Below are 25,309 nucleotides of genomic sequence, written 5' to 3' on the forward strand. Positions count from 1 at the left end.
TTGGAATTGATTGATTGAACTTTTTAGTCCCACCCAGTTTGCCATTACCACTGCAGATACGCCCACCCAATGGGCCACGCCCACCCAATGGGCCATAGCTACCTGGCACCCAACGACGCATAAGTGGGTTTTGGGTTGCAGTTTGGGCACTCGGTCTCTAAAAGGTTCGCCATCACTGGCCTAGTTCATAAGGCTTATTCTTATGCATGCAGTTTGGATTCTAGATATATTCTGGATTGTTTTAGCCACTTTTTATGTATTCACCAATTAAAACCAGATGGGGCTGCCCTCATATGTTACTCAGACTAGCTAGACAAATTTGTGGCAGCAGGAAAGCTTTCTAGATATAGGTACTTCAGTTTTGAAATTATACTCCCATTCCATTTCAACTGAAAACTTGCTTTGTCTGAACAAGTTGCCCTGCCATTTAGTATCCCCCCAATTATTTTATCCACTTGGTAATTACTGTTAATGAAATATAAGAGATGGGTGAACTCAGGTAAATTTAAGGATTCGTGAGGAATTTAGTCCTAATAAGAAGGACTAAAGCAAAACAAACTTCATTATTGATATGCAAAGTTAGCTGAGACCGCACAGAACTGATAAGCAAATAGTTACCATGCTTACATGGATGCAGTGGCATTGGGCACAGTTCAAATGCTGCAACTGCATCCATGGGGCAAAACCGCTGCTATAGATAGATAATAATGAGACAGACTATATACTGATTGCTATGGAAATACAATTATTATACACTTGTGCAAATAAAAATAGTATGTTTGCAAGTTCCACTGGCTAAATGTGGATTAGCTAATACTGTACGACTCCACCCTTTGAAGTGCCTTATATATACGCTTGCTTATAGGTGTATTTCAGAGCCTTTCACCTGGGAACTTTATTTAACCTGTGCTGGAGACTTTTAATCTGTGTCATGTTTGAGCAGAGGCATGGACTTTAACTTCCCAACCAAAATGGCAGAGAAGGAGGAAGGGTTCTGAAGACTTTTCTCAAGGTATTTCTCTAACAGAAACAAATAGCTTTTTAAATAGCTATCATATGTAAATGTATGTCCCTAAATATATGTATTCACTGGGTATGAAAGGGAAAGTATATGTAGCTTTTTAAGAGGGGGAATAGGAGGCGATTACTTTCATATCTTGCACATCTGCCTGATCTTCCAGTGATCATAAAATGAGAAGCCACACTTTGACCCAAAGCTCTGTTTAATTTCTTCTTGTGGTTTGCTTTCTTCCCTCACCTGGGATTAAATGAGGCCGAAGCCCATTAATTGTGTTTGCAATTGTTGATAGATTAGGGAGCACTAGTTAGGGTGTCAGAATTTGGTTCTGGCAGTTTGGGCTATTGATTGTAATATTTCCTTTGGTTTTGTTATGAGCCACCCAGAGTTGTAACAGATAAAATGAGCAGCCATACAAGTATTTTAAATAAAGACCCTGTGGTCATAAATCATATTTGTTTTATCTATTGTAGTTTAGTGCCCTGTGCAAATCCAGCCATATTGGTTATAAATCATATCAATGATTTAATGTAATGACTTATTCATCAATGGTTAAAAACCATGTGATATTTATATTTAAGAAAGGAGCAGAGGACTCAGTAATCAAGTCATAATGTTTCAAATGGGCAGTATGAGGAGTTTTCCCGGCTATTGAATCTACATATTCCAATTAACAGTATAAAAGAACATGGAGGAATAAAGTTATCCTATGACAAATTGTTGAAGGAAAAATACATGTGCTAAGCTTAAAGGCCACCAAATTTATAATGCTTTACATGTTTACGTTTCTCAGCCACTTTGTCAGATATATAAAGGCATTCTGTAAAAAAAATTCTGAAACCTGACCAAATGACTAGGAAGAAAAAAGCATTTCAAAATTTGTAGGGGTCCCCCCCCCATCTAACAACCCTAGAACAGGGACTCTGACTTTAAGCAGAAGGTGAAGATGAAGATGATGTTTTTATTATTGTTGTTTGCAAATTGCTGTATTTTGAAAGTAAAAAAAAAGCTAAGGAAAATACTCTAACAAAATAGTAAACTTGTTAAAATTTAAAATGTAAAAATTATAGATGAATTCTGGCAAGTCTAGTTTACCTTAACACAGGGGTCTTCAAACTTGGCCTTTTTATGATTTGTGGACTTCAACTCCCAGAATTCCTCAGCCTGGCTGAGTTTGAAGACCCCTGCCTTAACAGGTTATCTCATTATCACTTTTGCACCCTAAAATCCCAGCTGACATCATTCTTCCCCCAAACTATGACTAATTTCCCATTCACACTCTCCTGGCCTCCCTCCACCCCATCCTTTCAGAAGCTTTACATTCTTTGTCTTGTGCTTAGCAGGGAGTCTCACATGAAACCCAGCCTGAGACAAAGAGTTGCAAATACGGAGGAATCACCTGGGGATACATTGATAGGGGAACTGAATTCCTGCCTGCAGAGGAAAGATTCCCCTAGAAGAGCCAGCCTGTACCAAATAGCATAGCACTAAATTTCTATGTATGCAGAAGTTAGTCACAAAAGAAGGTTATGATTCCAGCCAGAAATGCTGGTGTCCCAGACTCTATAGAGTGGATGCTTTGTTAGGCAATTCTTAAGAAGTCTAAAAGAAATGTGTATTACATGCTCTCCAGTTTCTCTTTTATAAAAATTTGTATACTTCACTGTACACCTACCACCTCTATTCTTACATTACAGCCTTGGGCTTTAGATATTATGGATAGATGGATATTCTATTCTGCTAAAATTTATGTATTTGTTAATTTTGTGCATTTGATAATCAAAAGGATTCTCTATCTGAGCTTTTGGGTGTGTTGCAAAAGTACAGTAGTGGCCAAAATTGTGGAAATCTTTTGGGAAAAGTGTATTTTTGAGGTTTGATGGCTAATAACATGACTTTTTTGGAGTAGTATCATAAAATTATATATCAATGGAAATATAATTTAATCAAGAATGTAATGCAACATAGTTTGTTCAATTATCTGTATTCTATGAAAAGTTATAGCCAAATAACCGGAAAAAGGAAGCACAACTTGCTTAGGTTGATATCAGGTAGCTTTCCTTCATCTGATTGTAGCCAGTGAGCACAAGTGTTTAGAGAGCTAATCAGGTATCATCTTGTTTTGGTAATGAGCCAATCAGATCACAGTAGGATTCATTTATTGATGTCAACTATTAAAGTTGAGAGGAGGACAATTGTCAGTGTGTTATGTGACTGCTATCAAGTTGGTTGGTTTTTTTTGTGTTCTTTCATTTAGTGAGCTTGTAAAACGTAATAAAATTAAAGTAATGGTGCAAAGAGTTGACTGGCTGCCCAGAAAGCGATGTAAAATAGTATTATTAAGTGAACAAGGCTACAGTTATAAAGAAATTAGAAGAAAAAATGGTGGAAACTTAACCAAATGTGGCATTTCTACTGTACACTTTTCACAAAAGGTTTCCACAATTTTGGCCACCACTGTATCTCAGGTTACAATAAAATGTGTTAAGACAAAGTCTATTCTCCCTTAGAAACAGAAAAGCCAGCAGTTATTTTAATTTATTGCTGCTACTAATTAATCTACTGCTGGTTTGTAAAGCCAAAAACAAAGATACCTTTTTCAGTTCTTACACTAGCAAAGATAGAAACGGCTTTTTAAATGGCTTCATATGGAAGACATAATTATCAGGCTAAGCAATGTTTATTATCTAGATGTTGCTAAATTAGGATTCATAATTTAAAATAGAGCCAGTGTAGTCTAGTGGTTATAGCACCCGTACTAGAAACTAGGATACTGAGTTTTAGTCCTGCCTTAGGCATGAAAGCCAACTGGGTGACTTTGGACCAATCGCTCTCTCTCTCTCTCTCTCAGCCCAACACACCACACAGGATTGTTGTTGTGGGGAAAATAGGAGGAGGAAGGTATGTTGGATATGTCTGTTGCCTTGAGTTATTTGTAAAAAAAATAATAAAAACAGGATACAAATAAATAAATGGCTCTTACCTTCTTTTACCCTTGTTCATTGTGGATGGAGTTCTTGCTAATCAGCAGCATCAGATTCCTGCCCTGATCTTATAGGGATATCACCCACTGCGGTTTGTGAAGGAGCAACATCTGAAACTTTGCAACTTTTTCTGGGCCAGCAGGCACTGCTTCTCAAAGAAGAGCCATGAGTTCAGGAAACTCCCTAGACTATGCATCGGTCCTGTCTGGGATAGTGAAGTCCCATCCAGAACCAAAGATGGAAAGTCTCCAGCACTAGGAGATCCTAGTAGCCAAAGCCATTCAGTCTAACTAGGGTTTAGATGTTGTTCCCCATCTAAACCCCTGCAGCCTGTAGGCTCCAAGGAAGAACTTCTAGATTATCACTTGGGCAGCTGTAGGGGAGATATACTGATAATACCTCATCCCATACCATAGAGTTCACCCAGTGGTTTTATGTAAACAATAAACAGGAGCAGAAGAGAACAAAGCCCAATGGCAACCTTCAAAGCTGGGGCCATTGGCTGTACTTCTTTCCCCCAACATTAACTGAAGCCAGTCCAGGAGGAAGGAAGAGAACCAGCATAGCACAGTACCACCCATTCCCAACCCCATAAGCCAATTCAGAAGGATATTCTGATCAATGATATCAAAGACCTTTGAGAGGTCAAGAAGAGCAAGGATCCTGTTCTCTTCAGAGGTCACCTACAAGCCCGATCACTGCCACTTTGGTCTCATACATAGGCCTGAATCCTCACTGAAAGGGGTCTAGATATCCTCCAAAATTCTCTAGAGCTGCTACAGAATTATTTTCTTTACAACCTTCTGACAATAGTACAGAAATTGGGTCCAGTGATGGCTTCTTGAGGAGGGGGAGAACCACTGCCTGCTTACGAGATAATAGGACAGCCCTCTCTTTCAAAGAAGAATTCATCACTGTTAAAATATAATTACAAATCACCTTCCCAGAGACCTTAGCCAGAAGTAAAGTGGAATTAATATACAGATGGCCAAGCTAACAGTCACAAGGATACCATCCACTTCAGCAGATCCAACAGGATCAAACTCCTCCCAGATAACTAAAATAAACTGAGTCCTAGCTCATTCCCAGTCTGCAGCACACTCTTATTTTCTTTTGCTTTTATATGCCTTTGGACAACCAAAAGCAGCTGTTTATTATATTTTTAGGCACCTTAACCTCCTTTATAAAAACTATCTCAGTGAAACCAAGCAGTATGCAATCTCGGAACATCTGTCCATTTTACCATTATCATGGAACTAAATGGCTACCTCTCTCATCTATTGATGACTGGTTAGCAAAAAATAAATACAAATAAACTTTTATTTCAGCAATTCAAAGTGAAAAGTGAAAGTTTCTAGTTATTAAGATTTCTCTAACTTAATCCCTTTTCTCTTTTAGCAAGACTAATTATAGGGGTCTTTCAGAGAATCTTTATTTCCTCTCCCAAGAATGGGCCAAAGCAGATTCAAGGCATATGAGTTTCCCAAAGAAATCAATGTTATGCATATGTGAGCATGCATGTTTATTTAAAAGATTATGTAACATCAAGATAATGTTGACTACATTATAGTGACTACATACGAAATGGAATGCCTAGATGCCCAAACCCCTTGCAATGGTCCTTCCTCTATGGTAGTCATGACTTTCTCTCAAAACTCCTAATGGTCTAATAGCGTTGCCAGTTCCTAAAGTTATCTACTTAGTACTATAGAGAAAAGTAGATATGCAATATTTGATGGTGAATGTTCTCTGGGACCAAATGAATAATTGAAATTTGCATTTTATACTGTGGGGACAATCTGGAGAAAAGAAATATTTTGGGAATATTAAAAAGGCAGAACATATTTCCCCAAAGGAATAATGGAGAAGATATTTTAAAAAGGCAAAAACTTCTACACACACACACACACACACACACACACACACACACACCAGCCAGACAACTCAGCAGAAACCAGCTTTTAGAAATGCAGATGTAATAATCCATTCAGAAAGCTTGGAGCCCTCCAGGTAGAAACTGAAGAGATCCGGAAGACAAAGACCCTTAAAATCTACGTACCCCACCCAAACTCTAAGACAGGACATAATAGGATTAACCCACCACCATCAGAATACCATATTCATATTAGTAAAGTTGGAAGGGACCTTGGAGGTCATCTAGTCCAACCCCCTGCTCGGGAAGGAAACCCTACACCATTTCGGACAAGTGGCTGTCCAGTCTCTTCTTAAAAACTTCCAGTGTTGGAGCATTTACTGCTTCTGGAGGCAAGCTGTCCCACTGATTAATTGTTCTCACTGTCAGGAAGTTTCTCCTTAGTTCTAGGTTGCTTCTCTCCTTGATTCGTTTCCACCCGTTGCTTCTTGTCCTGCCTTCAGGTGCTTTGGAAAATAGCTTAATTCCCTCTTCTTTATGGCAGCCCCTGAGATATTGGAATACTGCTATCATGTCCCCCCTTGTCCTTCTCTTCGTTAAACTAGACATACCCAATTCTAGCAACCGTTCCTTATATGTTTTAGCCTCCAGTCCCCTAATCATCTTTGTTGCTCTTCTCTGTACTCTTTCTAGAGTCTCAACATCTTTTTTACATCGTGGTGACCAAAACTGGATGCAGTATTCCAAGTGTGGCCTTACCAAGGCATTGAAGAGTGGTATTAATACTTCACGTGATCTTGATTCTATCCCTCTGTTAATGCAGCCTAGCACTGTGTTGGCCTTTTTGGCAGCTGCAGCACACTGCTGGCTCATATGTAGGTGATTGTCTACTAGGACTCCGAGGTCCCTCTCACAGTTACTACTATTGAGCATGGTGCCACCTATGCTGTACTTGTGCATTTGGTTTTTCTTGCCTAAATGTAGAACCTTGCTTTTTTCACCATTGAATTTCATTTTGTTAGTTAGTGCCCAGTGTTCAAGTCTGTCCAGATCCTTCTGTATCTGAAGCCTGTCTTCTGGAGTGTTGGCTATTCCTGCCAGCTTGGTGTCATCTGCAAATTTGATGAGTTCCCCATCTATCCCTTCATCCAAATCGTTGATGAAGATGTTGAAGAGTACTGGGCCCAGAACAGAGCCCTGGGGCACCCCACTACACACTTCCCTCCATATAGATGCAGTTCCATTGAGGACCACTCGCTGAGTACGGCCGGTCAGCCAGCTACGGATCCATCTGGTGGTGGTTCTGTCTACCGCACATTTTTCTATCTTGTCAAGTAGTAGGTTGTGATCTACTTTATCAAATGCCTTACTGAAGTCCAAGTAAATTATGTCCACAGCATTCCTCTGATCCACTAATTTTGTCACTTGGTCAAAGAATGCAATAAGATTTGTCTGGCATGATCTGTTTTTGACAAACCCATGTTGGCTTTTAGTAATGACACAGGAACATGACACAGGAACAACTCCAAACAAAAGCCCAAGAAGGTATAAAATCCCACTCCCTACTACATGTGCTTTTTTTTCTTCCAGAGCCATGTTTCTGTCTGGCTCTCTTATTGAATAAACTATAACCTTCTTTCTAAAGCAGTCACTATGTTGTTTATTCCCAGCTTGGACTGGACCCTGATGAAGACTTTTCCTTCAACAGTAGTTTCCTTTCAATCATTCTTAGTCGGTAAAAATACTCTCTAAGTGATGGTTAAAATCTACTAGCACAATATCTACTTATAACAGAGACAATTTATTTATTTATTTATTTATGAGACTTATATACCGCTTTAAGTGCAAGCACTCTCTAAGCGGTGTACACCAGTAAGCAATGTATATATATATTTACATTGCCCCCAACAATCTCGGTCCTCATTTTACCTACCTCGGAAGGATGGAAGGCTGAGTCAACCTGAGTCAACAATCTTCTAATGGTAATAAAGTACTATCTTTTAATAAAGGCGGGATAAAAATGAAATAAATAAATAAACGTATCTTTTCCCCCCACCTATCTCCTCTACTTTCCTTAAGTTTCAAAACTACATGGGGAATGTATCTGACTCCTTTCTTTTTCCAGTAAGAACAGAACTACTTTATAGCCATTCGCGTAAAAAGCAAAGTCATCGTGGCTTTGTGCTCTTCTCTTCTGTGTTCTCTTCTCTTTCACTAGGCTTTATTTAAGACACAGACCCTCAATTATTTTCCCCCACATTCATATAAAGAAAAACTGGTTGGTCCATTCCTTGTTTTCCAAAGGCCTCTAATTCCCAAGACTGAAGGGCCTGATCCTCTCTTTATGTATCTCTGTTGGCACTCTCCATCATGGTTTCATCTGGGCTTCCTTTAAGCTCCAGTCACAGGCACACAAATTGTTTTCTTGCTGTGTCATTTAGCTAGAATTGTTCTTATTGTGTCTCCTATTCACCTACTTTTGCATTTCCTTGCTTTCTTTTCATCTTGGGAGAGCTATGATGGAAAAGGAGTAAGCTGGTTTCTTGCAGCAGGAAACAAGCCAAGCTGTGTTAGCTTTGCCTTGATCACTACAAACCACTTGAGAGCTAAGGTTACAGTTTTTAATAGCACAATTCAGAGATTTTGTTTCTAAGCTAAAATATAAATTGGGAACTTCTCATTTTCAATGCTGCATAGCTTCTTCCTCCATCAAGGAGCTACACTTTCCACTCTAATGGTCCCACTAAGATAATTTTCCTCTCGTTTTTCCCATCCTAAGAATAGAAGTCAAAAATGCTAGTTAGAATTAATTGCAAAATAGTATCTTATTTCTCATAGACGCTGAATGACAATATTGTATGTGTGTTTAATAAGCAACTTTCTAATGTCGATAATTATGCTGATTAGGAATTAATGTTTTTTCTGTACTTGATCCCACTTAGTGATTGCTAATGATTCCTGTTTCAATGTTTGACCAGTTTTGAGTTGCAAATCAAATTAGGGTTTTTTTGTCATTACTGCAAGAAAGGAAAAAAACCTTTTCCCCTATCTTTTTATAAGCTGTGTTTGTCACACACAAGTGAAGACTTCCAATCAGCCATTCTCGTAAGCAACCTGAGTCAAATATACTTACTGAAAAACAACCTAGTGGATTTCCAAGATTTCCTCCATCTTTGGAACAATTTTCATTAATCTAATTCCTAAGAGCATTTTAGCCAAGGTCTAATATTCATTTTCAGCCACAATTGGGACTGGAATTTCCATCACTAGGTGGTATGTCAATTAAGTGAGTCATGCCTGATTTTATGACCACATTTTCGCTGTGGTTATTAAGTAAATCACACAGTTGCTAAGTGAATCTGGCTTCCCCCACTGACTTTGCTTGTCAGAAGCCCCTGGGAAAGTAGCAAATGGTGATCATGTGGTCCCAGGATGTTGCAACTGTCACAAATACATTCCATTTGATAAGCATCCAAACTCTGATCATGTGATCCTGGGGATGCTGCAGTGGTCATATATGTGAGAATTGGTCATAAGTCACTTTTCTCATAACTTCAAACAGTTGTTAAACAAATGATCATAAGTCAAGAGCAATCTATATTATCATTTATTCACCGACCTACTTAGATCAGACATGTCAAACTTGCAACGTCACATGATGTCGCACAATGTATTGGAGCTTTTTCCCATTGCCGGCAATGGGGTGGGTGCAGTTTCCTCATGACGCGTCCGGCCCGCGGGCCAGCAGTTTGACACCCCTGACTTAGATGAAAGAGGGGAAAGCAATATGTACTTTATCTTCTAGTTTTTCTAATCTTTCATTTTACTTTTTTAATCTGGGTTTTCTATGAAATCTGATCTTTTTCTCAGCTGATATGTTTGGAGCCTCTCAATAGGTTGTGACCAGCTGGATTCAATTTAGAAAGGGAGAGGTAATCACTACTTCCATAGTTTTTAGGTGTGTAATTAATTCTCAGAAATATATTTATCTCAGCTTATAATATGCAATCAAATAAAAAGAATAATCCTAATAAAATGGATTAAAATGTTTTTTTAACAGTAACACACAAGGAAATTAGAAATGGATTATAAGTATTCATTTCAGTGTATTTAACACACCAAACACATTGTTTCAGTGTTGTTGCAATGTATTTAAAATACTAAAATACTGAAATATGGCTACATAACAGAAGATACTGGACAGAAGAATATTTAACAAATTTAAGAACAAAAACCAATAACTTGATTTTAAACAAAAATAACTCAAGCAGCAGCCCATGGAGGACTAATAGATAGCTAGTCCGGAATGCCCTCAACATTTAAATGCCAGATGTGAAGAATGCCAGAGGAGGTTACCACTTGAACAAGACAGGGCTTTTCCAGTGCAATTAACTTCTTTAGGCTTTTTTGTACTCTGTCTTTGGAAAATGTATCTCCTATCTGTTCACAGAGAGAGAGAAAAATGGCAAAGCACATTCTATTCCTGGTCCGGCTATGCAAAATAAACCATGCCCATAATCTGGCAATAATCTTAATGTTATAAAAACATAAAGCCCCAACAGAAATAGTTAACTATAATTTTTGCCATACAAAACTGTTCCTTTCTATCTGCAATTATAAGGCTCTGAATTCCAAATACAAATGCTTCTTACTATTAAAGTAACACAAATCCATTGTAGACAGCACAAAACCAATCTTGGAAAAAAAAATAGCAACCTTTATTAAAACATGGGATTAGCTTGGGAAAACGAAGCATGAGAAAGAAACTAAATATTGCCCTGCACTGATCCTCTTTGATATAAAACAGAAGGAAGGAGAAACACTGGCATGCTTTCGAAATTCTGTTTTGCCTATATCAATGAAGTAGAGATCTAGTATTTCTTGTGATATCTGTTTCCTGACATGGCCTAACTCAAAACACTGGCATCCATTAAGAATTAGATTGCATTAAATTAATATGGAAACAAGGAAGGGCACATTAATCAATATACCAATCGTGGTGTTATTTATTTAAAACATTTATACAGTGCTTTTTTTGTAAAAAAAAAAAAAAGGTACCAGAACTCACACGTCATATATCCTGCCCTACAAGGTTCCATCCAAAAAAGGTGCTGGAACTCCGTTCTGGGCGTTCTATGACAAAAAAAAAAAAAAAAGCCCTGCCTTTATATAACTGCCCATCTTTCAGTCAACTCTGGGTGGCTCCCAATCAAAGATTAAGAAGAACATAAAAAATCATTTTAAAAACTATAAAACACAACTAGATAAAAGATTGTGTTATTTAATAACAGAAACGAGAAGTTCATGTTATGATACCTGCTTCACTTTTTTCCCCTTTAAATATAATAATAATATATCTTATGCTTCAAATTATAGAATCACATCAGTTTCAAAATTAATACTGTGATTAGTGATGGCATTAAAAAAGAAGGCAGGCTTATTACAGAATCTCTCATACACACAATTCTTCTGAGGAAACCTGGATCCCAAGTTTCATAGGCCTTTGCACAGCTAAGAGAACTGCATTCAGTCTTCAAAAAGCCAGATGTAGCCTCAGAGCTATCCAGGAAAACATCAAGTAACTCTGCACTTCTACTCTAATCTAATTCAGCATCTGCTCACGTGATCCAGGCAATGGTCTCTTATTCTCCCAAGTTTTGCCCTTTGATCTGAGCAATTTAACTTCCAGCTGCTAGATTCTAACGGCAGTAACTACTGGAAGTTATGATTCTGCAAATCCAGATTACATTAAGCTACAATATTATTTTTTAAAAATAATTTGTGATTGCCTTCTATAAAGATCACAATGGATGTGAGAGCTTAAACAAGTAGAGAAATTGGGAAGGGGGAAGAGTTCAAAAGATATGACAGTGATGTTTAACAAAGTTGTATTTATGGTCCAAGACCAAACACAACTGACAACATTAATAAGCAACAATCTATAAATTCTTAATGCAAATCAACTGTCAATATTATTATTTACTGAACCAAACATTTGCCAGAGACCTAATATTTTGATTAATCCTAGTAAAGTTCAATTTAGTTCTTTAATAGAATGGAACTGGGGAAAAAAGCAAATACACTTTAGCATTCATTGTAATGATGCAAAAGAAAAAAGTTCCTTTCCCACAGATAAAAATTTCCATGCAGCCTGGAATGAAATATGTAATTCTGCATGTACAGTATATTTGCTACCTTCTCCAAATTGATCTAGATCCTATTCCTATCAATAGAGTTATTACCAGATTCCTTCCCCCCTCCACTTTCTGTCATTTGTCATAATTCCAGTCAGGTGTTTAGAAGCACATAATACATTTTACCTAATCTGATCTATTATAGGTAATATCACAAAAAGCACTATCCCATACTTTTCCAGTTGTTGACACTAGGCCCATCTTCCCTGAAGGCAATGACAAAGTTGTTTTGCTCTTTACATTTACATTTCCAACATTCATTTGAGATACCCTTTATAGAATGTATACATTCTAGTTTTATCATTTATGGTGGACTGCGATAAAGCAAAGAAATATTGGAGTAGGGTTCATATTTTAATACAGAAAATTCTTAAAGTGAATATAAAGATAAAACCAGAAACTTTTCTTCTGGGCCTAATGGAAAAAGACTTGGGGAAAAAAATTTGGAACTCTGATTTTATATGTTGACGGCAGCAAGATTACTTTATGCACAAAAATGGAAGGATGTTTCAATTCCCATCATAGATAAATGGCTATATATTTGATGGAGTTAGCAGAGATGGCTAAACTGACTGTTCTGACAAAAGAAAAGAATAGAAATACTTTTGTTTCTACTTGGAAACCGTTTCTGGACTTTGTGCTTGAGATGGAAAAAAATAATACTTTGATTTTGGGCTTTACTGATTAGACTGATTTGTTTTACAGAAATTGGTAGTTTATACTACTATAGAAATGTAAAAAGTTGAGGTTCGATGTTAATGCCTATTTTACTGCAACAGAGAGAATCAGAAGTCAAAGACTTTTTTTTCTTTTCCCCCCTCTATTCCACACTTCTCTTTATCCCTTCCCCTTAACTTTGTTCCCTACTATTTGTTTTGGATTTTCGTATTTTCTATTATAAGCTAATAAACACACAAAGTTGTGTTGCCCTTGGAAGAATAAAGCAGAGGAGAAGATGGATAAAACTTCACTGATTATATATGTAAACATTGTATGTTAGCCTAGGCTACAGACAATTAGGAATCGTATGTAGTTGAGATAGTAGTAATATTAGAGAGAAGAAGCACCCTCTCTCTCCTCTGTATCTAGTCTAAATCCAAGCAGGCTAGCAGTGGAGGACATCTCTTCATCACACCCATTTGCATCTACAGAAAGACAAGTAAGGTGTCTAAGTGATCAAACATGCTTCATGACATAGTAAATATATCTTCGACCTATTGCAATATCATGAAGAAACATGTTTTTTCATTTTGGTATAGGGATGGACATAAATGCTCATTTATAAATGTTCATCTCTCATAAATGCTCATCTTTCAGGCATTTCTTAGTCAGCTCCCAACAAACTAGGATGTTTTTTTTTCAAGCCAGTAGCCTTATTAATAAGAATGCTATATGTAAGAAACTTACATGATACTAAATAGATAGATAAATTAAAGCATAAATAATCAAGTAGAGAAGCAACCTAGAACTAAGGAGAAATTTCCTGACAGGTTAGAATAGTTAATCATGGAACGACTTGCTTCCAAAAGTTGTGGATACTCCATTAATGGAGGTTTTTAAGAAGAGACTGGACAACAATTTGTCTGAAATGTTATAGGATTTCCTGCTTGAGCAGGGGTTGGACTAGAAGAACCCCAAGACTTCCAACGCTCTTATTTTGTTAAATGGTGCTTCTTGCCAATGTGCTATTTATTTTGACTGGAAATGACTCTCCAACACTGAGGTAAAGATCTCTTATCCCTAATTGCCTGAGATTATTTTAACTGGAATTAGGTCTTTATGAAAAGCTATAGTAAATTATGGTGTATCTGGAATCATATTCTGAATTCCATTCCCTTCCTGAGTTTCCCTCCTAATTCTAGAAAGCACCTCTGAATATTCTCCATATCCAATATAGAAAAACACCCCAAAGAGCAAATTACTGTAACTTTTTGAATCAAATTCTCCTCCTAGAGGAGAATGCCATAAATATTTTCTCTAATTTGCACTGGACTTTTTCAAAAAACAAAAGAAGTCATGAGGTGTTTCCACTCCCAGTCTAAAAGAAGTAGCTTTTGCATGTTTATATATTTTAAACAACCATAAACATACAGGGAGATTTTATTGTCCAGAGACGAATCTAAGATACCCAAAGGGTTTGTTTGTTTGTTTGTGTGTTTGTTTTAGTGGGGAAGGTATCTTCAAGTCAATGTTAGCTCCTGATGACTGCCTGGACAAGTCTCTGCAGTTTTCTTGACAAGATTTTCAGAAGTGATTTTACCTTTGCCTACTTCTTAGGGCTCAGAAACCTTGACTTTCCCAAGATCACCTAGCTGATTTTGTGTTAGGTAGGAGTTAGAATCTTCCAGCTAACCCGATGTCTTAACTAGTCCACTAACTCTTGATCTATCCAAAGTATATTTTGCCTCAAAATACTCATAATACTTCCTACCTTTGTTGTATGCATCCTGTGCATTTGTGCCTACATGCACACACATTTATATAATTCAGAGAGAGAGAGAGAGAGAGAGAGAGAGAGAGGGAGGGAGAGAGAGAGAGAACAAGCCGATATATTAAACCTATAATAAAATGTTTTTAATTCTATGCTCTTTCATCCCACCTTTTCAAATCACTGGACATTTACTTGTTGCTTCATTGAGATTTTAAGGTACTTCCTCATGGTTGACATAACAGTTGCTTTCTGGCTTGTAAAGAGCTGGTTCCTGCCTTACCAGCTTTATGCCTTACAATAAAGCCTCTTTAGTTATCAGCATAAAATTTTAGTACTTTGCCACACATGGAATAAATGTCAGAGAATTGATCATTCACAGATTAAAAGACCTCACAAGTAGAGATTTGTAGAACCTATGGAATTTTCCTTCATGCTTTAGGAACTAGAAAATTAAAATTACCATTTGAGAATAGGAACATTTTCCTTGAGTTCAGACATATTTATTTGGCATGATATAGTTGCCACCTTATTCCTTACAATTTAGGACAAATTGCATATGGTAAGTGGCTATCCTATAGATAGAAATAATATATTTGATAATTATTTTAGATAATTTTTACTAATCAAGGAGAGAAGCAACCTGGTATAGAGTTTCCTGCCTGAGCAGGGGGTTGGACTAGAAGACCTCCAAAGTCCCTTCCAACTCTTCTCTTCTCTTCTCTTCTCTTCTCTTCTCTTCTCTTCTCTTCTCTTCTCTTCTCTTCTCTTCTCTTCTCTTCTATACAGAATCTTCACAATCATGTTTGGTAACATAACATTAACTATAAACATAACTATAGATTATATACAAACACATTGCAATGTCGTGTTAAATTATGTACTTGGAATTTGACTACTTTTGATGTATTATGGTTGAGCCTACAATGTTGCTTAGAAAATTGTTCTGAGAAATTGGAAAATTATTCATATTCTTCATATTAAGGATTGAATTCCAGAGATGTGTGATTTATGTGTTTTTGAAAAGGCATTTTTATCTACTGAAAAAATTGATTCAATGTATTTTCTGTGGCATAGATTTCATGATATTTTGTAATATCAGACAAGAATTAATTTTACCCCCCTCAGGTAGATGTATGTGATATACATCAACAGCTTCACCCTTTATTTTATTTTTGTAATTTTTCATGACTTTTGCCCCTTTTTGCACATTTAAATTTTTTTACATTTATTTCTCTACAAACAATAAATTTGTTTTTAAAAAAATCCTATGGAGGTGATCAGGCTTGAAGAATGATTAATGAAGCGGATTGCTAAAAAAAACAGCTAAGTATGTCTTTCATTCCTATTGTAAATTTTCTCACTTGAACCTGTTTTTTACTTAAAAAAAAGAAATTGTTCTTGCACACATTAACAGTCTGAAAATGTTCTCAGCAGCTTTAAATAATGCAATGACTATGAATAAGATGAACTTACCCACTTAGGACCACAATGAAATCCATGACATTCCATCCATTTCGCAGGTATGATCCCTTGTGGAAAACAAATCCCAATGCAACTATTTTAATGCCAGCTTCAAAGCAAAAGATCCCAATAAAGTAAGGTTCTGTTTTTTCCTATAATAACAGAGAAAACAAACAGACCAGAAACTGTAATTAGCAAACATCAAGGAGAAATTTTTGGAACTTCCTAATTGCAATTCCTAATTCCTAATTTGAGTTTAGATTAACTATGTTTATTCAGTCCAATTGAATTCACTAGGATTTAATAAGGTCATAGTCTTAGATTATCTACTGAGATGATCTTGAATTTTTTCAGAATATATTCAGTAAATTAAAAACCACAAATCATTAGTTCTGATTAATTATCCAGACAAGATCTAACCAGCCCTATTGATTTCAGAAGAATTTTCCTTAAGTGGGATGGACATGTCAACATCCAAAGAGTTCCTTTCCTTAAACTTAGGCTCTTTGTGATTAATGAAAACATTCTTGCCTGCTGGTTCTCTCCCTCCCTCCCTCCATCTCTCTCTTTCTTTCTTTCTTTCTCTCTCTCTCTCTCTCTCTCTCTCTCTCTCTCTCTCTCTCTCTCTCTCACACACACACACACACACACACACTCTAAATATTTAAAGCAACAATAAAAACCAGTAGAATTCCAATTAGTTAGATCATATAGTACGTTTTAATAGTGTTGACATAATCCTTTATGTCACTGCATCTAGTGACAAGTGGGCATCCATTATCCATTATCTTATCTCCCCATCCCATACAACATTTACTTCTTAGGCTTACTAACTTGTCCAAATTCAGAGTGGCTCCATGCAGAGTGTGGAAACAGGAAACAGTTTCAAACAACAAATCCTGGGAATAAATCCTGGTTTCCATACCTCAATCTTTTGGCTGAATTTGTTGTATGCTTCCAGCCATTTTATAGTTTCTTGTTCCATACAACGAGGAAAATGGCAACTTGGCCTAGACTAATTTTCAGAAGAAATAAGAGCCAAGAGTGTTCTGTGCCATCTGGAGTTGGAACTCTGAAGTTACAACGAACATCTCCAGCCTCTGCTAAAAGACTAGAAGACTATTCTAAATCATGATAACCCCCCAAGTTCTGAAGGCAAGACAAAACTGCTGATCTATCATCCTTGAGATAGCAATTATACAGTCAAAAAACTGCAGTAATATCTAGAAGAAAGGAAAATCAAACAAGAATCAAAGTCAACTTACTAATCTGCGAGACATAGGTGTCTTATCATCTTCAGGGAGATGCTGCTCCAAGGCCAAAACGATGCAGTTCGCAATGATGGTTGCCAGAATCATGTATTCAAAAGGAGTGCAGAATTATGTTAAGGAATACAAAAAGAATAGCAGAAATAAAACCAGACTTTATATCAATTTATCCTTCTTCAAACATGCTTTTTTGTTACCCTGTCTACACCATAATACTCATTAATATCATTTATCCCAGAAAAATAAGTACTTTTGAGTGAGCAGTAAAGTGGAACACTTTGAGAAATATATTTGGAAGATATATAGGTGATCAAGGAAATATCCAAGTACAATGATAGATATTTTTGTACACAATTGGGTGTCTTCTTATTAACAAATCACCTTAGCATTTTATGATGTGTGATGTTTCAAATAAAGTGGGAAGAACCAGACTTCTACACATCTATAAAATTCACAAGACAGTAATGAAGATAAGACAAAATAATGCCAGTGTATGTAGGCAGACTAGAAATTTTCAAAGGAAGGATGGAATAACATACAAAACAAATAAATAAATGAGTTGCAGTAAAGCTATAGATTGGATTTCATGATAGCAGTGTTCTAATATCTCAGGGGCTGCCACAAAGAAGAGGGAGTCAAGCTATTTTCCAAGGTGCCTGAAGGCAGGACAAGAAGCAACGGATGGAAACTAATCAAGGAGAGAAGCAACCTAGAACTAAGGAGAAACTTCCTGACAATTAGAACAATTAACCAGTGGAACAACCTGCCTCCAGAAGTGGTGAATGCTCCAACACTGGAAGTTTTTAAGAAGAGACTGGACAGCCATTTGTCTGAAATGGTATAGGGTTTCCTGCCTGCGCAGGGGGTTGGACTAGATGACCTCCAAGGTCCCTTCCAACTTTTTTATTATTAATTATTTATTTATAAATTAATTGTCCATGGAAAGTGTATAATTTCCTTTTGTGTTGGCCCCAGTATCTCAGTCTTGTCAGTTTCTTTAGCCAATTCAACAACATAAAACAGTCATCAAGTAAGCCCTGGCTGATTGCCATCCAAAGAACAGCAAAACTGTAGCTGAGTTCATCCCATGCTGATGCTAAGCAAGAGGTTCTTTTTTGCATTAAACTAAATGCTCAGAATGAGTTATTGAAAAGACTGATCTGTCACCGTCCATTATTGCCAGCTCCATTGTTGGTCAAGGGTGGGTGTGAGGGGGAAGCTGTCTCTTTGAAGCTTTAGAAAGCTGAGAAATAAAATTGTTGTTATTATTAATATTGTGTTGCCATAGACTTCCACTTTCCAATTAGCTGTGTAGGTGGAGATTGACTTTAAAGTGGCAATCTGAGTTGTCAAGGTTATTAAGACAAGGATGAACTAATCTCTCAAACTATTAAATTATCCATGTAGAACTGGCAGGTTTTGACCTCCCAACCCGTCCTTTTCTCTGCATCATGGTTCAATCTCTGTCCTTCCTCACACATCGAAGTCCAGTTTTGTCTCTGCTTTGATTCCTAGTTTTCCTTTTTCAACTGTAGTAGCTATAACAAATGCACACTTTCAGAAGCAAAGCTGCAGGAATCTCTTGTCCTGATTACAGGAACTTTGGTCAATACTCAGTGGAATACCTAGGGACCTGACTAGAAATTATACCCACATCTACACTGAGTCAGGGGTCATCCAAGGCTAGTGGCATGACTTGGAGAGAGCAAGTGAACTGGTCCTGAAATAGAGCAGGTGAAACATACTCCATTGTTGTTCAGGCACCAGTTACTAAAGGCTGGGACTTTGCTATTTATATGGCACGTGATCAGACTGGAGTCTTTCTATTAGTATTTACCACAGTGTGAGAGAACATTGTAAACTCCTGTTACTTCCTGCACCTGAAGTGGTTTCTGACTGTAAACTGGGCCCTCAAACCTCTCAGGAAGTTAAATTCTACCCTCTTAACAAAAGCTTCCTTATTCAATTCACAGGACCTCAGAGCTCTGTAAGGAAAGATTCAAAAAGATATGAAGGGAAAGGAGGGCACAAAGGAGCAACTACTTCTCCAGCTGGCCTGCAGCAACTGGTACTTTCTGCTCACTGACAGCCTCGCTAAGAGAGTTCTACCTACTGGTCTGAAAAGCTCATAATTCCCATCTCTGGCACATCCCATCTCTGCAGTGAACAAAAACTCTTGTTAGGCTATTCCAAAACAATCAGGGTTGGGTTTTTTTGATGAAAATAATTGGAATGTGTATGTGGCAGAACATGGAAAGAGTGGCTCATCCTTGCTTTCCAATTGTTGCACTAGCCTCAACCTGCTTAAATATAAACCCAGCTGAGTATTTTTTATTTGTATTTAATTTTATTTATATGCCGCCCAATCCCAAAGGACTCAGGGCGGCGTACAGAGTTAAAACAATCATAAAACAATAAAATAATACAGTCATACCGTGAGTCCGATCATATCCCGCCCCCCCGGGGACATCAGCCCCAGGCCTGCTGGAACAGGAGAGTTTTAACGGTGACTTTGGGCCAAGCATTCTCTCTCAGCCCTAGGAAGGAGGCAATGGCAAATCATTTTTGAAAAATCTTTCAAGAAAAGCGCAGGGACTTATTATCCTGTCCAAGAACTGGATATGATTGAATGGAGGGAAAACAAGTCTTCCTCTCCACTTATAAATAACAATAGCATTTCCAGCAACTGAAAGAGGGAGCCTTTGGGGGAGAGAAGGAGCTCGCCATATAGGATATAGACTGCTCTCTTCCACTGTCAAGTGGAATTTAAAAAGCCAGTGTTGTTGTTTTCCTTAATAAGAGGGCGGGGATAGGGTAGGATGGAGAAAACATGAGTAAAATAAATGCCTTGTAATGTGGAACTAGGAGTGAAAGCTGGATCACTACAGCCAGAGATTTTCCATATGTGAAGTGTCTTCTGTCATATTTCATGAAAGACCAGAAGGAACTAAGCTGAAAATCCTATTCATCCGTATAAAAGTGCCAGAGGAAGGTGATGGTGGAATGAACTGTATAAGGAAGATGTCAGAACTGATAATTTGACAATGATTCCTAATATAAACCTGGATTTGATATAATCAGTAATAATAATTACGAGTTATTGAGGCCCAGATCCCCCAGCTGGGATCATTCAGTTACCACTTGCACAAACGTACTAGAGGCCGAGGGGCTTGTAACATATCACGTACTAGCAAATAGAGTTTCAACATAATTCTTTAAAAACATTAAAGCAATTTTGGAGATTTTGGTTTAAAAACAGAACACTCTCACAGAAAAAGAATTAGGTTTTAGAGAATTAATATTTCTTTGGTCTAAGTATCTTCCTTAAATGTTCCTCTTTTCTTTACTGAATACATTATTGGGGATTCTATTCCATTCCTTAACTTCTGTACATGTAGAAGTGATAAGGATTTTACAAAGTTAGTTTCATATCTTCAGATTTTAACTCCAGGAAATACCAGCATATAGTGCATAGCATATTTTTATACGTATATTGCAATTTTGAAATTCCTATTTAAACCAGTAACACAGTACACAACTCTCTCAATTTCTAACACTTAACAAGTTACATTGGAAGTTCCTCTCTTCTATTAAGTTTGGCAGATTGCCTGGCAGAATGAGACCCGAACACACAGAAGCCAAAAAGAAATTAAAGCCAAAAAGCTCTCCCATTTATCTTCTTCTAGTTCCCATTTTCTTAGTAATCAAAACACTTAGTATTGCCATAAATTGTATATGCTGCAGGTCATGGCAAGTATATGATTTCTCTCCACACAAGGAGAAATAATACTGTTGAGTAGAGTTCATCACCCCATCCCACAAAAAATAAAAATAAAAAATATTCAGTTTCCTAAAACTTGTATGTACTACTTACATAAATTATACATTTGCTTCTATATAGACAGGCAAATGTATAAATACTTTCTGTAAATAAACTGCAGTTTATTTCAACAGAGTGGCAAAAGCTACAGCTACAGTATTCTATGCTAATTAGATGATGGACTACCTCAAGCATCCTGCCCTTCCTTTCAAAGACTCTTTATGTTGAAACTTGGCATAGAGTATGCATCCTTTAAAAAGAAGACTGTTATAAAGTGAGGCACATGGCTACCAGAATAGGGTATTAAGGAAAAACTTCAGTTTAAGTTTATTGAAAAGTTTTTCCTGAACAGCTAACTAGATAATAGACTACATCTGTCTTTCCTGGGATGGCATCTACATAATGGCTGCTTTCTATTCAGAGTATGCCTACATTTTATCTCTCCAATTCACAACTGTTTGGACTAGACCCACTCTCCTATTTTATATTCCTTCCTTCCTTCTTTCCTCCCTCCCTCCCAACTTTTAAGGCTGCAGGGGGCAACAAATGCTTCACTAGTGTTAATTGCTAGGCTGAAGTATAATGAGAAATGACAAACTGAACTCAACAATATGTTTCTGTATCCAGACAATTATGAAAACTGGCTATGTTCTTATTTAAAACAAAATATAGGTTGAAAGCAGTACAAAGTGAAGTTTATTTGGATGTAAAATTTTTTTTGAAGGTTTGCAAAATGTCAAAACATCTTTAGAAAAGGGAGGAAAACCTTAACCCTCCCTCCTCTGAGGGAGATGGGCATTTGATTAATACAAAACATAAATAAAATAAATAAACCCTCAGATGGCAAAATGACAGATGACAGAAGACTATTAATTTACTCTTAAATTGTACTCTGTTCATCTTTCAATCCTAGATAATATAATTTAAAATTAGGGTAGTTAGTCAATTCTGCTTCCTAGATACTCAGTTAAATATAAAACCTAATGCATTTTTAAATTATTGGTGCAGGAGAATTTGCATTTTAACAAGATACAGTTCATTATTAAAATGAAGAATAACTTCAGAGCCAACCTAGATGAGGTATCAATGATCTTTGATCAAATTATCTGACATTTCTTTGAAGAAAAAACTTGCAGAACTTTCCATGTGCTCTTAAGTTCATGAAGAAGTTCTCTAAACCATTTTTTCCCCCCACATAATTCTCAGCTGGATGAGTTTGCTATTCAGTATTAAGACAGGTTGCCCCTCAGGAAATTCCTGGTCACCTTAGTTAATGTGAAAATCTAATGATGTGATATAACACAAACTATATTAACAAATCTATCAGTAAATTAACATTTTAAAATTTATATGGAGACTACTGATTTTCTAAATTATTATTTTAATTATAATTAGATTTTTTTTCCCCTACTGGCCATGCTCATGTCCTTTTAACTGTTGCTGGACAGAGAAAAATTGCATAGGAGGGGATTTCCTGGCCATTTATTATATCAATGTGAAGCAAACTTCACTGAAATTTCCATTAAGAGGACAAAAGATTCTCCCATTCACTTCCTCCTTGGCTTTATCACCATCCCTATCCTGATATACTAATGGAGGAGAGAAGTGTAACTAAAAAAAAGAGAACAAAATGGGTAAAACTATCTACAACAGAGGTCCCCAACCCCTGGTCCATGGACCGGCACTGGGCCGTGGCATGCCAGAAACTGGGCCACACAAACAAGAGAAGCTCCATCCATGAATGCAGGCAGCAAACGAAACCACACACCCCTCCGATCCATGGAAAAACCTCTCCCCACAGAAGTGGTCCCTCGTGCCTAAAAGGTTGGGGGCCTCTGATCTACAACATCTCAGATTCAGTGGACAGGAGAGTAAAAGTAAAATTGAGGAGGTTATCTGCAAGCCTCCTCAACTGATCACCTAAAGACATGTCATCAAGGGAATATCATCCTAACACCCCAACCTAAGATTAAATCTTCTAGTGTTTCTGATAAGCAAATTCAATGGGGAAGTTGGGCAGGCAGTCGCGAATGGTGGCCCCGTGATGTCCTTACTTAATGATGTGCAACTAGGAACACTGGGATTACCATCATTAAGTGGAAAAGTCACATGACATTGTTCTTTACAACCTCGTCACTCAATTCTGGAATCAATTGCGGTCATAACTAAGGACTACCTCTACACACAATCGGCACTACCATAAAGAATGTAGGATGGAGCCTTGGACAGCAGATGCTGAAGGGGAGGAGACCAAAACAGTAGCAAATCTTTAGCCATTCATTCATTCTTCTTAAAGAAACCTACAAACCTTAGATACTATTTTGTGTATAATTTCAGAACACAGGATGAGTGCAGGACTATCAGGACTATTAGTCTTGAAAACTCAATGTGACCTCTGGTTTGAGGACAGCATGCCTTCAAATATTGTTCATAGAAAAAAAGATCTATCTACAGCTCCTGTTTCAAGGTATCCTAGAAGCATCTAACCAACCATCATGAGAAGCAAAATAATGGATTAAAGCCTTAGCTTTGATTCAGCCCTGGCCCTCTCAGCCCTGTTCAAGATCCCCCTGGGCCCTGTTCCATAAGAACAGCATGCTGATGTTCCAATGATTAAGCCAATCAACATTATTGAACTAAAAGTTGTGATTCTAAGATATGAAGCCAATAGACAAATCTGCAGCTTTATAATCTGCACTGTTCTTTATTCACGACTTCCTTGGGCACCCTCACTTTCCTTCTCAGGTGTTTTAATCATATAAAACTTTTAATTCCACCCAGGCCTATTCATGAACACCTCCTACTGTGCCAAATAATGACAGGTTTTGACCTGCCCTGGGTTTTCACACAGAACTATTTAAGAAAATGATTTTTAAAAAGTCTCTCTCCCTTGCCTAGATTTATCTCCATTTGCTTAATATACTTCCCTCCATGGGACTGGTGACCCCTTTCCTCAGCGACTCAGCTCTTCACTACATTGCCTCACGCCTATCATTTGCTCATTTCCTTCCCCCAAAATGAAGACCAGGGCAGGTCAGCAAACAGAAGAAAAAAAATTTATAGTTGACACTTCCCCTTTTCTTTTTTCATTGGGGTACGCAAAATAAGAAAGAGAAAGATGAGCAGCCTGTAGGGTCTGATCCAGAGAGAAGATGATTATATGTAATGATCACTGACAAGATACATATTTTTCAGATTTAATTCTTGCAAATGAACAAATCCTAGATTGGGTTGCATCTATTCATTAATCTATATATCCTCACACCGAAGAATAGAAACACCTCAGGAAAAAAAAAACCTTGTTCTCCACCCCTCCCCCCAAAAAACTTTCTTTTTTCCAAGGAGGCACAATTAACCATAGGAATCCTTTCTATAGACTGACGTGATACAAACTCTAGTTAGATGTGATATATAAAAAAACAATGCTAATGTTTTTATTTACTGGATGACAGGCAGTTGTTGCATCACCAGAGTTCAAATTGGTAGTCCCATAGATGCATTCACTGCATTCAGCTTAATAGGCCACAGTCACGCAGGGCGTCTCTAAGAAAGATCTTGGTTAACTGTTCCCTGGGAGGCAGAAGGAAAATCATGTAATAGTAAATATATTTCGTATAACAGCATAGCTTTTAAAGATTTATGTATAGAAGTGGCAAGTACTAATACCAATCCTATCATCTATTAAATATGTATAAAGTCTTAAGAAGTAGAATACTGCAGAATCCACTGAGCTGATAGACCTCTGTTGCCTTAGTTAAAAATAAGATACATATTTAAGATGAAAAATACTTTATGAATGATGTCAAGGTTTGCCCCTTTATTTTTTTTTCAACATTTATTTTCCATGCAGTTACCTGGTGTTGATCCATTTTACTAGATTATAATTGCTTCCCTTTTGGGAGGTATTTTTGGTCTCCCATTTCAGCTGCTTATTGAAAATGTATAATAACAGTTTTAGATCATGGTAGAGATAGTCCTAAACTTACAATAGTTCATATAATGACTGATCAAAGTTACAACAGCACTGAAAAAAGTGACTTATGACCATTTTTCACATTTACAACTATTGCAGCATCCCCATGATCATGTGATCAAAATTTGGACACTTGGCAACTGGCATGTATTTATGACGGTTACTTACTAGGCAGCAGCTGCTCATGTGGAGTAAATAATCAAGATTCTAGCTTATTGTATGCTTATTAAATGGTGTGATGGAGCACTAGGGATGAGGCCCAGAGTCTTAGTAATCTGGTCCTTTTA

At 37.1% G+C, this 25,309-nt stretch overlaps 1 protein-coding gene across 2 annotated transcripts in view; it reads right to left on the bottom strand.

Moving 5' to 3' along the window:
• CACNA1E (calcium voltage-gated channel subunit alpha1 E) overlaps window positions 1-25,309 on the bottom strand; it is a 253,324-nt gene that overhangs the window by 211,001 nt on the left and 17,014 nt on the right. For both annotated transcript variants that reach the window (XM_039337124.1, XM_039337122.1), the window contains 2 exons: window positions 17,227-17,332; window positions 15,974-16,113 (listed from right to left, as the gene is read on the bottom strand). In XM_039337124.1, coding sequence (XP_039193058.1) covers window positions 15,974-16,113; window positions 17,227-17,332 — 246 coding nt within the window. Of the gene's footprint in view, window positions 1-15,973; window positions 16,114-17,226; window positions 17,333-25,309 lie in introns of those variants that run through there.

The sequence above is a fragment of the Crotalus tigris genome, unplaced genomic scaffold (genome assembly GCF_016545835.1).
Source record: "Crotalus tigris isolate CLP2741 ecotype Arizona unplaced genomic scaffold, ASM1654583v1 scf7180000017668.6805642782:7212621, whole genome shotgun sequence".
Classification (NCBI taxonomy): domain Eukaryota; kingdom Metazoa; phylum Chordata; class Lepidosauria; order Squamata; family Viperidae; genus Crotalus; species Crotalus tigris.